Source organism: Meriones unguiculatus, chromosome 2 (genome assembly GCF_030254825.1).
Source record: "Meriones unguiculatus strain TT.TT164.6M chromosome 2, Bangor_MerUng_6.1, whole genome shotgun sequence".
Lineage (NCBI taxonomy): Eukaryota > Metazoa > Chordata > Mammalia > Rodentia > Muridae > Meriones > Meriones unguiculatus.
Window position 1 is genome coordinate 34,717,630 of NC_083350.1, and position 15,991 is coordinate 34,733,620.

At 35.1% G+C, this 15,991-nt stretch overlaps 1 protein-coding gene across 10 annotated transcripts in view; it reads right to left on the minus strand.

Annotated features, from left to right (window-relative positions):
• The window catches only part of Csnk1g3 (casein kinase 1 gamma 3), an 84,076-nt gene that overhangs the window by 33,831 nt on the left and 34,254 nt on the right, over positions 1-15,991 (minus strand). For all 10 annotated transcript variants that reach the window (XM_060377258.1, XM_060377259.1, XM_060377256.1 and 7 more), the window contains exons 3-6: positions 14,067-14,107; positions 10,097-10,166; positions 6,980-7,128; positions 5,128-5,362 (exon numbers count right to left, since the gene is read on the minus strand). In XM_060377258.1, the coding sequence (XP_060233241.1) occupies positions 5,128-5,362; positions 6,980-7,128; positions 10,097-10,166; positions 14,067-14,107 (495 nt within the window). The remainder of the gene's footprint in view (positions 1-5,127; positions 5,363-6,979; positions 7,129-10,096; positions 10,167-14,066; positions 14,108-15,991) is intronic.

Genomic DNA, 15,991 nt, shown 5'->3' on the forward strand with positions numbered 1-15,991 from the left:
AAAAAAAAAAACAACAAAAACAAAACACAAGTGCAGACTGGTAAGAGAACTCAAAGAATAAAAACTTCTCAAGAGAGTGTATTCTTTGTAAATAAAAAAGCTAAAAAATAAAGCTACTATATATAAAGTAAAGGTTATATTTAGGGGTGGAAAGATGGCTCAATGGTTAAGAGAGCTTGTTGTTCTCTTAAAGGCCCTGAGTTCAATTCCTAGCACAATACTCGGTGACTCACAACCACCTGTAATTTCAGCTCCAGGACCCTCTTCTGGCCCCACAAACAACTTGCTCATATGTAGACACTCCTAAATAAATATACATGCATATACATAAATAAAAATAAAAGTAAATCTGTTTTAGATGGCTTTATTTAATATTTCCTTATGAAATGTTTTAGTAGTTTTCTCAACTTTGTAATACATTTGACACAAAATTCACTAAGCTCACACTTTTTCAAAATTATATAATAAAGATTAGTTTTGTTATTTTTCCAATGACAATACAAGGGCAGGGCATGATTGTAATCCCAGTATTCAGAAGGCTGAAGGAGGAGAAAGCTTAACTCAAGCCCATGCCTACAAAATTGTATTTTATACAAGTCATCGAGGGCTATAAGGTAAATTCCATATCACACTGGCTACACAGAAAGATTGTCTCAACATAAAAGAGACAAAACAATTATCTAACCCAATGTGCAATAACAGCTTCCTCATCTAAACACACAACCCAACACTATCAAGAAAACCTGAAACATGGAGATTTCTTTTCTGAGAAAGAACCCAGGGCATAGTCACTTAATTCAAGTTCTTTCTTGAAATTTCTCTCAATTTAGTCTGGCTTCCAAGTTAATAGAAAAAAAATCGAAATAAAGGAAAAGCCAGGTGCTGCTACAAGGAACCACACACATGCAACATGACAAAAGTAAGACATTAACGTTGATAAACAAAAATTTTAAAAAAAACCTCCAAAACAGAAAATCAGAATGTATTTTCTCTAAGATTATTTGTGTGTGTGTATGTATGTATGCGGGTGTGTGTGTGAGAGAGAGAGAGAGAATACTTAACCTCAATAAGAAAAATGACCAAGGACTAAAAAATGAGCCTCAAAGCCACTGACAACTGTTTTTTAAAAATCCTTTTCAAAAGTAGACATCTAATTAGAGCTGACAATTCAGCATAAAAATATAATAAAGAAGCAGCAGAAGCAGGTGGTGGTTTCATTGCATGGATAGTGGAAATCCCTATCTGTCATAGCAGCTTTATGAAGATTTTGCTTTCAACAGTGATATAGGCAAAGTAACCAGACCACTGTGTTTGTGTTCTAAGTAGTAAATGACCTTATGCCATGTTAAGATCAACAGATATTATAAGACTAAAAATAAAAAACTGTGCAATATGATTTTTACACTATTCATCTATAATATACTGGAAACATGTTTTAATGATTAAATCTGATACTCTGTTATGTTTATATAATGGTCCAGCAACCAATTCTCTATTTTGAATTTTTATGTAAATAAAGAAATACAAATAAATGAATTAAATACTGGTGCCTTAAAAGCAATCACCAAAGATCTGGGTATGTAGTTTATCAGCTCAATGCTTGCCTATTAGATACGAGGTCCTAAGTTTCACCCTCTAACACTGCAAAAACAAAGGAAAGGAAAAAAAAAAAGATAGAAGGAAGGAACAGAGTGGAAAGGGGAAAAAAAGGAGGGGTAAGGAAGGAAGGGGCATTGTTCAGAAGGAGGCAAAGCTGTGAAGGCTTCAGTCAGACACATATAAAGCAAAAATCACATTTTCTCTTTTTTTGTTTGTTTGTTTGTTTTTTATGGCTTCCCCATTCTTCACCAAGTCATGTACTTTAAATTTAACAAACATGAGATACCCATGTCCACAGGCATCACAAACTCACAGAATGTACAGAATGTACCCAAATACATACTACTGAGTCCATTCTTATTATTTCACATGGGGAACTCATGTGGTCTATCAAGATTATCCATCTGCATTAGACTTGTTGAGTAGGTCTTTGCAAAGTAAATCTTACAACTTTTGTTTGTAGATTCCTACAACAGTTAAATGCCACTTCCCTAAGCTCTGAAGGCCTTTCCCAACAATGATAAATAGCTCACTTTGCCTTTTCTACAAATAGAAAGCTGTTACATATACCATTGTTCACACAAAAAAACTTTAGCCCATAAGGAAGCTGTGACCTCATGTCTTACAATAAAACAGTTGTGAAACTCTGTTCATTATTTTGAAATAGTCTGTAACAACTCCCATGAAATGAAAATTTCTCACAGACAATGCAAATATGGGTGTGACTGGATTTAAAAGAAGGCACCGTCTACCCAATTGTGTTTTAAAACTCTCAAGAGAGTTTGCTATTGAAAGGACTCTTCAAAAATATTATCTGAATAAAATTTGTCTTTTCTCATTTTATGTCTGAAACTGTACTTAAAGGCAGATCACATTTTTTTTCACACGTTTCAGGGGTATAAAAGAGAAAGCACCATGAGCCTGGTATTCGGCCAGCAGTCAGCAACACTACCAAAGGCTATTTAACTCAGAACTGAGCAGCAGAACAGAGACATCTGCAGTAAGTCTGAGAAAAGCTGTTGGAGATCAGAAGACTAGAAGCTAGAAGTTGGCATAGATGTGGAGATCTGATTTTATACTTTAAGGCCTCTGAGCAAATGATGACTGACACATGGTTGTTTTACATTCCTGCCTATTTCTTGTGATTAAGATGCTAGGAACAGAATCTAAAAGCAGAAAGTTAAGTCTGTACTTCCTCTGATACAAGCACAAAGCATGGTTTAAGAATAACTTACTGCAAACACAACAGAAAAACAAGTTTTAAAAGACAAATGCAATTTGGTGTGACTGAATACAACATAAATAAAACCTTAACCTCTATCTCGCATCAAAAACAAACAAACAAACAAACAAAAAACCTAATTCTAGGTATGTCACAGATAAAAGAAATCAAAATCATAAGGCCTCTAGAAGAAACATAAAACAAACAGACCTTCAAGTTGTGTGGTATGGAAGTTATGTGGTATGGCTCTCTGTTGATATATTATACACCTACATATTTCTGCTTTTGTTTCAATTATAATATTTGTTTCAATTTTTAAAAAACTTTGATAAATAATTAAAATATTGTGTGTAGGAAGCTTGTTTCACAAGTGCCATTTATTAATTCTGAAATTATTTTCTGAGTAGCCTACCTTTCAAAAGCTGAGTAAACAAGTAGTGATATGCACATTTTTCAGTGTTAACAAAAGATGATAAAAAAGGAAACAAATATAGGAGTACTATTTTGTAATAAACAGACTCAAAACTCAGAAATACCAGTATTACTTTGAAGCTTTCCTAGAAATGTATTAGTATGTGTGTACATATACATACATGTTTAGGCTTCTTCTCTCTGTGTGTATCTGTAGATACCCTTAACATATTTCCCAGACCCTATTTCTTCCTTCAGCAAGAAGCATAGCCAGGGGCCTGATCTTTAAATACTATCACTATCAAATAAAGAGACCCAGGGCATCTAATGGGCATGACTGACTATATGCCTGGAATACAGAAACTACAAAACCTGAAAGTGCTCAAAGAATACTATGAACATTGTCAGGAGGAGGAGCCAGCTTTGAAGGAACAACAAGTGGCCAAATGTGAGACCCTCTGGGCATCAAAATAAACAACGGTAGCAATTTATTTATTAAATAATTCAATAAATGAAAACTTATAGCCAGGCACGGTAGTGCATGCCTTTAATCCCAGCAATCGGGAGGCACAGGCAGGTTGATCTCTGTGAGTTCAAGGCCAGCCTGGTCTACAAAGCGAATGCAGGACAGGCAGGGCTTGTTACACAGAGAAACACGGTCTCAGGGAAACAAACAAACAAAACAAACAAAAAACCTTATAGTCTGTACAGATATAAGTCAATAACTGGGTAAAAAGCTAAGCTTGTGATGTTGTATCAGCTAATAAATACATAAGGAACAACAGAGAGAAAAATCAATAGGTGTTAAATCTACTAGGTAGAATTTTATTAAAGAGCCTTTCCTGGGGGCACATGCCTGCAATCTCAAATGTGAAAGGCCAAGCAAAGAGGAGTTCAAGCTCCAGGGCAGTCTAAGCTATGAAGCTAGACCCTATCTCAAAAGAAACTTAAAAGAATAACATGTTTACATAATTTCAAAGATCTACCTACCACATACTTTTAGTTACCAAGGGAACATGCGCTTTCCTGGGGAAACCCAGCAGGCATCCTCTAATTAAGTGATGAGACCCAGCTGGGACTAATTACACCAACACCCCTGACATGAGAGCAGAAGACTTCTTTGCTTTCTCATGACATGCATTTAACATGCATACCAATACCTAATTATGAAAAAAGACCCAAACTGATAACATTCTAAAAAATTGCATTTGCTCCTAAAAATTATTAAGATTAAGACCTAAAGGAGAGGAAGTGGTCCTGGTTTTAAAAAGAATAAAAGAAAAGAAAGCTATACAACAAATAATACATTGTCCCACTTAGATCTTGAATAATTTTTTTTAAAAAATCTTTAAAAAATTGTATGATTTGATTTTTTACTCTTTATACACATAGAAAAATATATTTTAAAGTTAATAACTTCTCCAGAGTCATACTAGTGGGAAAAATACTCTAGCCAGCATTAGAAGCCAGCTCTACCTGCCCTTACACTCAATGTTTTTAGCTTTATAATCAATTGGTCAGATTGCTAGTAGCCTGGCTAGCTATATAAGAGAGCTACAATCTCAATAACAAATATTCACATGCACTGAATTCAGTTAAAATTGGACATTACACCTCATATTATTTATTAGAAATACTCAAATGAATCCCTCAACTGTATCAAGGTTAGACATTCCAAGTTATCAAAGAAAAGCTTTACCCTATGCAGGATATTATTTTCACAGTATTACCAAAATATAAATCAAAGAAAACTGTAAGTATACGGTGAATGAAAATTACAATATGTGCTGTTTTATTTTGCAAACACTGAATCACAGTAGCAAAAAAAAAAAAAAATGACACCATTAACACAGCTGCAGAATCCAAGCGTCCACACTTACAACATGTTCACATACCTTTTCCTAGATGTGTGTTTATGCTCATGTATCTGGCTGTTCCGGTAAGGCTTTTGTGTTCTCTGTATGGTATATGTTTCTTTGTCTCTGGATCAATATATTCCTTTGCCAAACCAAAATCTATAATATGAATGACTTGCTGGGCTTTGTTTCCCGGCCGGCCTATTAAGAAGTTCTCTGGCTTCACATCTCTGTATATCAAGTTCTTTGAGTGGACATACTCCATGCGAGAAATCTTAGTGGGAAAAGAAAAAAAGAATTTTTATTTTAGATTTTCACTGGCAAACAAGATCGTGATAAAGCCAAGTCAGAATTTTCACAATAAAAATAACATAATAAACAATTAGAATTTGTTTCAATCCTTTAAAGTTAACATGATGTCAGTCTTCAGTGCCTCGAAGAACATACCTCCAATTCATTACTTAAAATGTTTGTCTTTGCTGTTACGGTCACAGATAAATAAAAGTGTCTGAATATTAGAAAATGCATTTCCAGGCTGGAGAGATGGCTCAGAGCTTAAGAGCAATGACTGCTCTTCCAAAGGTCCTGAGTTCAATTCCCAGCAACCTCATGGTGGCTCACAACCATCTATAATGATATCTGGTGCCCTCTTGCAGATAGAACATTGTATGCATAATAAATAAATCTTAAAAAGAAAATGTATTTCCTATATCAAACTCAGTCATCATTTTCAGAGGATGATAGATTATAAAGATGAAAAACCTTAGTAATTAAAAATAAAAATCTCAAATTCAAACCAAAGAAACACTCATAAAGTTGACATTATTCTTCCTCAGTTCAAGAATAAGACAATTTTTATAATAAAAAAAACCCACAAAAATGTAATTTTACCTGTTAAAAAATTAATATCCAAAAATTAACATCCTTCAGTACTTTTTCCCAAAATGGATTTTTCCCTAGGTGTTAAACATTTTAAAATCTTGAAAATGGAAAAAAAATTTAATTCCAACTATAATAATAACAGTATAATTATACTATTTTTCAGATTCTCACTGTTTACCATAAACTAAACAGAACATTAGCTATAATGCTGCCATCCTGGTTAAAAATACCATGTTAACATACAGTCACACTGGTCATTCTAGTCTGTTATGAACAAACTGTGGCTCACATTCCCATGGCCCATGCCTTAATTAACCATATATTATAAGCATCTTCAAGGTCAGAAAAATTTAACGCAGCTGTATATTACTTTAAACTATTCATAAGTTATTCAATTCACCATATCAGCTCCACACAATAGGGTGTTTCTCATTATTATAATTTTCTCTAGTCCTGTACATAAGACTCTAAGTAATCTAAATATTTCCAATATAAGTCTGTAGAAGTAGAATTAATGACAAAGTCAATAAAAACAATTTCAAACTTTTGCACCATATTTATATTGGCATTTATGTCAAAACTCTAAAAATCATCTCAATTGCTTCCTCATAGATTCCCTGAAATTTAAATATTGAAGTATACCAAATATTGAAGTATACCAAAAGTAGTTTCTATTATATAGGTCAAATGTGCCACATGAAAAAGTCAAAAAGCATAATGGAATTTTAAACTTAAATTTATGAAAACCAAGCATGATGGTAGACACCTGTAACACCAGTAGTCAGGAGGCAGAGGCAGGAGGATCAGTAGTTTAAGACCAGCATACACTGCCTGGGGAGTTAGAGACCAACCTTGGTTACACTGAGACTCTCGAAAAAATTAAGAAATATAGAGAGACTAAGGAATGGAACAAGAGAGGAAAGGAGAGGGGAAGAGAGAGAGGGAGGGAACTTGTGACCAAAGAACTATGTAGTTGCTCAAGCAACTTCCAATACCGCACTTGACTTACCAGTTGTATAGCTATCATGAGAACTGTTTTAAGAGAAAACGTTCTATCACAGAGGTCAAACAAATCTTCCAAACTAGGTCCCAGCAGTTCCAGCACCATAGCATTGTATTTACCACAAGGGCCAAAATAGTAAACTTGAGGTATACCATCTAGAAAAAAGGAAAAAGTTACTTAATAATTTTATCATTTTAAATACTAAGCCTTTTCCCTAGAAAGCCAATACACAATATTTGAATATTTTCTAGTTTTAAACACTTTAACAGTAAATTTGTATTTTCTAGAAGTACACTAAACATTTCTGATTAAACCTTCTCTAAACTCACCCCTTAAGGTTCACATGGTAGCCCAGTTACACCTGTACTGAAGCTGAGTCACTGAGCATCATATAAAGAGTATTGTACTATCTCTCTACAACCTCATCTATTGAGCTTTAGCCTTATATTTGTATAGACTATGTCGGGTTTCAGACCTAAAACAAGCAGCTGAGTTGTCTATTTAACCAAAGCAGACCTAGCCTCCTGGCCTGGTTCTCCCAGCATCCCTCAGCCCCTATACATTACAGGGCATGGCTGGCATACCCCACCTACTACCCTGGGCTTCCTTTCTCCCAGAAACTCTTCACTACATAATCTAGATATTTTGCTTCCCCTTCCCTCTCTCTCTCTCTCTCTCTCTCCCTCCCTCTCTGTTTCTCTCCTTACCTCTCTCTGCACACGCTTTCACACTCTGGGCCCCCACTCTCTCTGTCTCCTCATCTACATGCCACTTTCCTGACCTCCTCCTGTGAGATCAGTGAACCGGCATGAAAGCTGCCCCCCCCCATAAACCTGCCTTTCTGTGCTTTAATTTTGTCTGAATTAGCTTATTTCATCAGAGGAGAATACCTACCAGATTATAGCAAAGTTTACACAATAGGGAAGATCCTACCCTTAGTTAATAGTAAGCTTTCCTGGACATGTGCTATCATGCTAAACTAAAGATATGAGAAGCTGCCTCTTTTCTATTAAACTGGAGATGTAAAACATCTGCAAAACACTTAAAGCAGTGATAATCTTCTCACTCATTTATATTGAAAAATAAAGTTCAACCTGATTTTTTAAATGTTTGGATTATTATTTTAAATGCTAATTTGGGAACTTTTTAATATTTACTTGAATTTCTGTTACGGAATACATCAGTTGATCCAATCCACAACAAAAGGCCTCTGAGATCCTCAAAAATCTTAAAGCATAGAAGGACTCTAGGTCTTAAATGTCAGGGATGTGGCGCTTAAGAAACGTGGCACTGGAAGCCCTGTGCGTACAACACAGACTGTAAGCGTGAAAGGAGAGAGGGCAGGCTTTCTCAAACTTCTTCTTGTTTTACAAGGCCTCATACGGCATCCAGAATGACTTCAAACTCATGACTCTTCTGCCTCAGACTTCTGAGTGGTAAGATCATAGGCATGTTTTATATACATGAATAATTTCTTGAATTTGTTAAAAGATAATTCTGAAAAGCATGATCAGGAAACTATGAAAACAATGAATTTTAGATATCAATGATGTTTACAGGGCTTAGACAATAACAAAAATTCTTCTCAAAAAGTATAATTAAAATGTCCATACATTATAAAATCTTTCACATTCATTTCACAAGAGAGCTAAATAGTTTTTAAAAGATGTTACAAGTGGAACTATTGATATCCAGATGGAAATGTTGGGGTGATCTTTTTGTGCACTGTGTCAAGATTGTCTTTGTATTATTCAAATGTTGATGTCTGTAACAACAAAGATCTGATTACAGGCTGGACTTTGGTATTGTTATTTTTTGACTATATCATATTTTATAAATACTCCTTCCAACACCTTCTGATTGGTTTAATAAAGAGCTAAACAGCCAATAGCAAAGGCAAGAAAGGGAGTCAAGACTTCTAGCAGAGATAAGAACTCTGAGAAAGAATCAGGCAAAAAGATTCACCAGTGGGATGTGGAAGAAGAAACAGTGCCGGGACTGAGAGACTGAGGAAAGGAAACAAGCCACATGGAGGAATGTAGATTAAATATAAACAGGATAATTTAGGAGCTAGTTGAGGACCAAGCTTAAACTAAGGTCAAGCTTTTACAAGTTAATAAAAAGTTTCTGTGTCAGTATCCGGGAGCTGGCGGTCCAAAGACAGTCCAGTTATAATTGGCCCCAAACTTTCCTAAGCAAACATGCAAAGGAAGAAAAGTCTTGACTCTTTCACAAGGCACAGATGGAGAAGGCCAGTATCGGTTTCATGAGGCTGTGTCAAGGCAGGACCTCTCCCTTTATAGGAAAGAACCCACGAGCCTCCTTCAGGATTTCAGAGCTGCAGGCATTCCTTGGTTCATTCATGTCACTCCAACCAGTGCCCCATGTCTCCTGAGTATTCTGTCCTTCCCTTTTCTGCTTTCTAGTAAGGACACATGCCTTTGCATTTAGGGCTTACCCCAACAACAATAAGGATAATCTTGCCATTTCACATGACTGCCATGCCAGGAGCTCCAGGGATCACCATGTGGATATAGTTATTTTTACACCCATCATAATAGCAATAGTGCTGTTGAAAAGGCTAACACAATGGTGCTATGTGATGATTAAATTAATTTTGTCACAATGCTCTCTAGTCACATGACCATCACATTCTTTTTTTAAAGGACTATTAAGTAAGACAGTTGTCCAGTGACCAGTTATAAAATGACTCTCCCTGGGTCAATGAGGTACTTTAGCAGTAAAGGTATTTGACACCAAGCCTAACAACCTGAGTTTTGATCCCAGGATACACACGGTGGAGAAAGAGAACCAACTGCAACAAGTCTACCCCTATCCTCTCCTCTACATGTGCACCACAACGCACACACTCTGCAGCTGGAGTTGCAGGTGGCTGCTTGTCTCTTGATATTTGTGTAGGAGCTCTCATCCCCTGAAAGAGCAGGAAGGACTTTCTACCACTGAAGCATCTCTTCAGTTTCAATTTAAAAAAAAAAAAAAAAAAAAAAAAAATGTTTTAAAGAATGACTTTGTAACCAAATTCAAAATACTATTTCTTAAAACTAAACAATTGTTGTTATGATGATCTGTGTCATTATAAAAGTTAAAATCCATATAACTTACCTCCAGATCCTAACTGCTTATAGAATCTGTATTCCAAATGCAACTGTGGTGCTCTGGATTTCATGGGCTCCTATGGAAACAATTGAATAAACAAACAAACAAAAAAACATTTCAATTTTATGACAACCTCTAGGTTATGACTCCAAATGTTTTAAACTATACTCTCAGCTCTATACACACTAGAATATTCTACTGGTTATCTCTATGTCTCTAGACCCACATATATACCAACACTGTGCTCAATGTTCAATAAATTGAGACCATCTGACCAGAATACTACAGAAGTTTTAAAAAATAAGTAATTAATAAAATTTAAAACATAGTTTTATGTAACGAAAGATAAATACAACAAAAGAACAAGAAACTACGGAAGTAAAAGGTTTACACAAAAACTATGAAGATACATGAACTTAGAGGAAAGCAGGAATTATGCACCATTAGAGACCTGGACAATAAGGTGAGAAGGCCTAATAAACACTGGATGAGAGGAGGTCAGTGATGATAGCAAAACCAGATTATAAAATGAGAAGCCCAAAAAGAAATATATGAAATTGACAGGAATCTTAGGACCTTAAGGATTATTTATAGAAAACACTAAGCTTAAATTTTGAGGGGCAATACAGAGCAGTTAAAAGCACAGAGACTGAAAACAAATTATACTGGGTTTAAACCCTCAGTGTCCCACACTTCACTAGCTATGTCACATTTGGAACGCTAACTAACCTTTCAGGACCACAGTTCCTCATGTGTATAACAGGGCTTAAACTTTTTATGGTTCTCTTCTTCAAGATCTCAATATAGGCAAGTGCGTGTGTGTAATATAAAATTTGATATATAAAGTAATTAAAATAGTGCCTTCCACACAGCACTACATTATCCATAAATTGTGGCTAACCATCTAAAAATACACCACCTTAACATGTGAGACAATAGCCTCTTACACAATCACAACCAAGTTTAATATATACTGATTTATTGATACCCTCCAGGTAAAAAGAAAGGGAAACAATCCTGACTAAGGTTAGTAATGTCAGCTTGACTCCAGGACTTCAACAGCAATAATCCAATGTTGCCATACCACCATGCAGCTAAAATCAAATGATCAAAGGAAGACATTTTCAGTAGTCACACCTGGTTATTACATGAGTGGAAACACCTAGACAAGACAACAATCTGAAGTGGAGTTATAATAGAAAAACGTGAACATTTTCTAAGCTGCAACTACATAAAGTGGCAACTGCAAGTAGCCACTAACACCTGTTCTCAAAATATCACACAGTGCCTTTATTTCACCAAAATACAGAAATGTCTAAAAATCTACAAATATATTTTCAAGTGAGTATCTTTATGGCTGGTTCTAAACAAAATTACACCTCATCTATTGCACTCAGACACAATAAACACATCAAACCACACACATGGAACATAGTAATTAAGGACCAAATGTAAACATTTCTGACCTTCCAATAAATATAGGAAGGATATAGTTATAGGCCAAACTTACCTCAAAATACCAAAGTAAAAATAAAAATGTTCCCAATTACCGTAAATTATGAGTAATAATAACTTTTGTATGTAATGCTGTACTTACAAAGAAAAAGACAAACAGGCTGGGTGTGGAGGTGCACGCCAATAATCCTAACACTTGAAAAGAGGCAGCAAGATGATCCAGAGTTCAAGGTCATTTTCAGCTGCATAGCAAACCCAAGGCCAGCCTGGACTACACGAAACTGCCTAAAAAGACAGTCAGATTAAAGGAAGGAGGCCCTCTCCAACATCTCCCCAGAAAAAGGCAGAAAAGAGAATTATACAAATAAACTGTGCTTCATGTAATGTACATAAAGAGGCCAGAAGGCACGATTTGTATTTACTAAGGCACCACTGGTGGGGACAGGGCAAACAAGCTCTAAATCTGAAATAACAGGACGTAGGGGGTCACAGCTGATGAGTTAACTGCCAGGGCTCCTGTCTCTGACACAGGATACACTCTGCACACAGAGCGGTTCACTATGGCCGCCTCATCTCTAGCACAGAGCACCAGCCACTTCTTGGCACACCACTTCAAACCCCATGCCATACAATGGGTTAGAACATGGGGGAAAAAGAACAATTTCAAACAAAATCAGAATACCCATTCAAATACTGTACAGTTCCTGTACGCTGAGTCTCTCTATTATGACTCCTATATATTAACTTCCTGTGTCTGTTTTAAATCAGCTTTCTATGTTGCCTTTTAAAATTATTTAATGTGATGATTCATAACTGGTCAAAGTGCTGAGAATAAGTGACTACTGAATGTTCAGCCCTAAGTGAGACATCTGTATCAACCACCCTCAGTAATCCCCTCCATCCCTGCACCCTGAAGGAATACAGCCTTCTTGAAGAAGGGACAGAAAGAATTTAAGAGTCAAAGAGGGGGAGGAGTGCTGTAAAGTGCTGTCACTGCACTCACGGCCTCGGAACAGATAAGGCTGCCTACACAAACCCCAGCCCATCAACACTCCAGCACAGATGAAGGGGGTACAGAAAGCATTCTCCCTAGCTGATGAGTTACTGCCAGTTGATGGCTGCTAGAGAGGGGAAAGTGAACTGATATTTTTAAAATAACACAGTATTCATACTAATTTGGGCACTTGGAACCTTAATATTGAAAATATCTCATCAAAAAGCAAAAATTATTTTCTCAATTTTGACATCTTTAAGAGCTTGATTATATAAACTGACTCTCATGACTGATGATCACAAATCCAATTAAAAACAGCAGTAATAATCTTGACATAACCTAAGCAGGCTTCATATGATATAGCCAAAGACTAAGCCTTGAAGGCAAGGAAAAGTCATCTGGCTAAGCCCTGTCAGTCACATGTGTCTCAATGGTGCCACAGCCTGACTTCCTGTCTTCACTTCAGTGAAAGGAAGGAAAACGCGCCTACACTCACAAACACACTTTAAGCAGTAGGGACTTTCTACTGCAGTTCAAAAGCTTTCTTTCTATATTTGGTTCCTTCCTTCCTTCCTTCCTTCCTTCCTTCCTTCCTTCCTTCCTTCCTTCCTCTCTTTTTTGTAGTTTCCTCCCACTGCCTCTTACTCTAAGAGTCTGACTCATATCACCCTAATAACAGAGGTCACACTGTCAGAGATGAGGATAACAAGGGTGAGGAGAATGAGAACACCAAGTCAGCCTGGACCTCAGGGAAACTTGACAATCAGACAAAGAAAATATGCCATATAAAAATGGTTCCTAGTATCATGTAGGGGCACACGCCCTTAATCCCAGCACTTGAGAGACAGAATAAAGTAGATTTGTGAGTTCAACGCCAGTCTAGGCTACAAAATGAGTTCTAGAACAGCCAGATCTAAATAGAAACTCTGTCTCAAGGAATGAATGAATGAATGAATGAATGAATGAACGAACGATAATATAAATGAATAAAAATTCCTGAAAACAAATTTTTCCAAACAGATCTACTTTGTACCTGTCATACTGAGCACATGAAACTTTGAAATACTCCTTGCTACAACCAACATTCACAGATTTTTGAATCCCTGGAAGTCAAGCAACAACCAAATTTATAAAACACCAGTAGAAAAAAACTTCAGAAGATAATAGGAAGTGTATCTTCAAATACAATCCTGAATGCTAGAGACAATTTGTTTTATGTACATGATTGAATCAAACAGAAATTTTATGTTTATCCACTTGAAAATATCTTTATAAATTATAAAAACTGCCAAACTATAAAATTTTACTTGCATGATGCTGCCAAAGTAAAGACAGAGTTTTCATGACAGAGAAAGTACAACATCATATGCTTCAGAAACAGGATGATGTTGGGGCTTTTATAACAAAAGGCTAGTCATGCAAGCATTCTTCCTTTTGAATGGACACCAAAGTTATAAATGTGAAGATAAAAAAATTAATAAGCCAATAATTAAGAGAAATAATTATAAATAATCAGTATGAACTTACCAGTTTAATCGCCACATATTCATTTGTGTATAAATTTTTCCCTTGAAAAAGGAAGAAATAAGTCAGATTCTGCTAATACTTTTAAATTTAATTTACATAACTTTTATGACTATTTAAAACAAAAAGTATGTAAAACATTTAAATAAAGCAAAAGCTTTTACTTCCAACTCGTAAGAGAAAATTGCTAAATTTATTATAAACTCAATAACAGATTTAATGTTTCACTTAGATTCCAAGTAGAAACTGGTACTAATAAACACATTATCCAATTCTAATAAAAAAAAAATTCTGACTTTGTTATTAGAAACTTAAGAAATAATCAATATTCAAGTAAACAGTGAATACATTTAAAGCCAAAACACCTATATAAAAAAAGAACATAAAACTCACCCATCCACCATTTCCTTTTAAATCATTGTGGAATAGTGTTATTAGGGCACATTTATTTAATCTGATATATGTATCAGACAAACAAAAATTCTGGGCTATGTTTAATTAAGAAAACTATTCAAGCTGGGCAGTAATAACACATACCTTTAATCCCAGCACTTGAAAGGCCACCCTGGTCTATAAAACTACTTCCAGGACAGCCAAGGATATAAAGAGAAAACCTGTCTCAAAAAACTAAAAATAAATAAAATTTTTTTTTAAGAAGGGAAGAAAGGAAGAAAAGAAAACTAACCAATAGTTAGCTAGAAACTCATTAACTACTTTGAGAAAAGTAATATCTCAACTTACAACCAAATTAATTACAACTATTTAGAGTTAAATAGAAGAAATGAAACAAAAAATACTTATCTCAAATATGGAGACCCTTCTGGGGATAAGAAAACATCAACAGAGGGTTTTATGCATATTTGGTTACATGAAATGCTTTAAAATCCTAAATACTGAAAATTATGTTAAATGCAAAGGCATGTAAATGACAAATGAGAACACAGGTTTAACATCACTAACATGCAAAGAATTTAAATAAACTACAGTTTTCTTTGTGTTGGCTTTAAACCAAGAAAATCCCAATGGTCAGAATCTGCATCCCCAGGAGAATACGTTGAAGAATAAGAGCTAAGAAGGATAGGAGGACAATTTGAAATACACATTAGCATGTATCTTTATAAGAACAACAAAAAGAAATAGAAAAAATAGCACATATTGTTTCTTAATTTCAATTTTTTAAATTAGCTTATGGATGACAGTTGTACTGAAAATCGAAATGACTGTTTACAGTTTTTAAATGGAGAAAGTGGCTCTGGTTACAATGACCACTAAAAACAAAGTAGGTGGCTTATCAATTTTCACGTATGGCATTTTTCTACACAGCACCCTTTAAGCTTTCATATAGCTCCTAACTTCAGCTGCAGATGTGCTGCCATCTTTATAGAACAAAATAGTCTCAGAAATATTCTAAATACTGCCCTTATTACATAAAAATGTGTAAATGGAGAAACATTCATTTTTAATGCTGAGTAGCATAGATCTCATGAACTCAACATATTTGAAAGATTTAACCCAATAGAAATACTAAGTGTTACAAATCAAGTTCTATTCTGAAACTCATTAAACAAGCCTTCATGGTTCTCAAAGTTTAGAGAATATCTTTTTTATTTTTAAGCAATTAGTTTTGCATTTACAAATATTTTCATAGACATTTTTAAACTCATCACATATGAGAATGTGGGTATCATCTACGAAACATACTGTTACTAACAGTGAAGAACCTGGTTTTAAGGAACTGGTATATAACTCACAATTGAGTTTTAAAATGGAAAAAATATATAGTTCTCCAGATTATAATCTCTTCATAACTATCTTTCTATAATTTTTATTCTGAACTATATGCAGGAAAAATTCAAAAGACAAGTAATTAAATAGATCCCACAGAACATATACCAACATTTTTGCTGGCTTTCGTATAGTCTAATCTT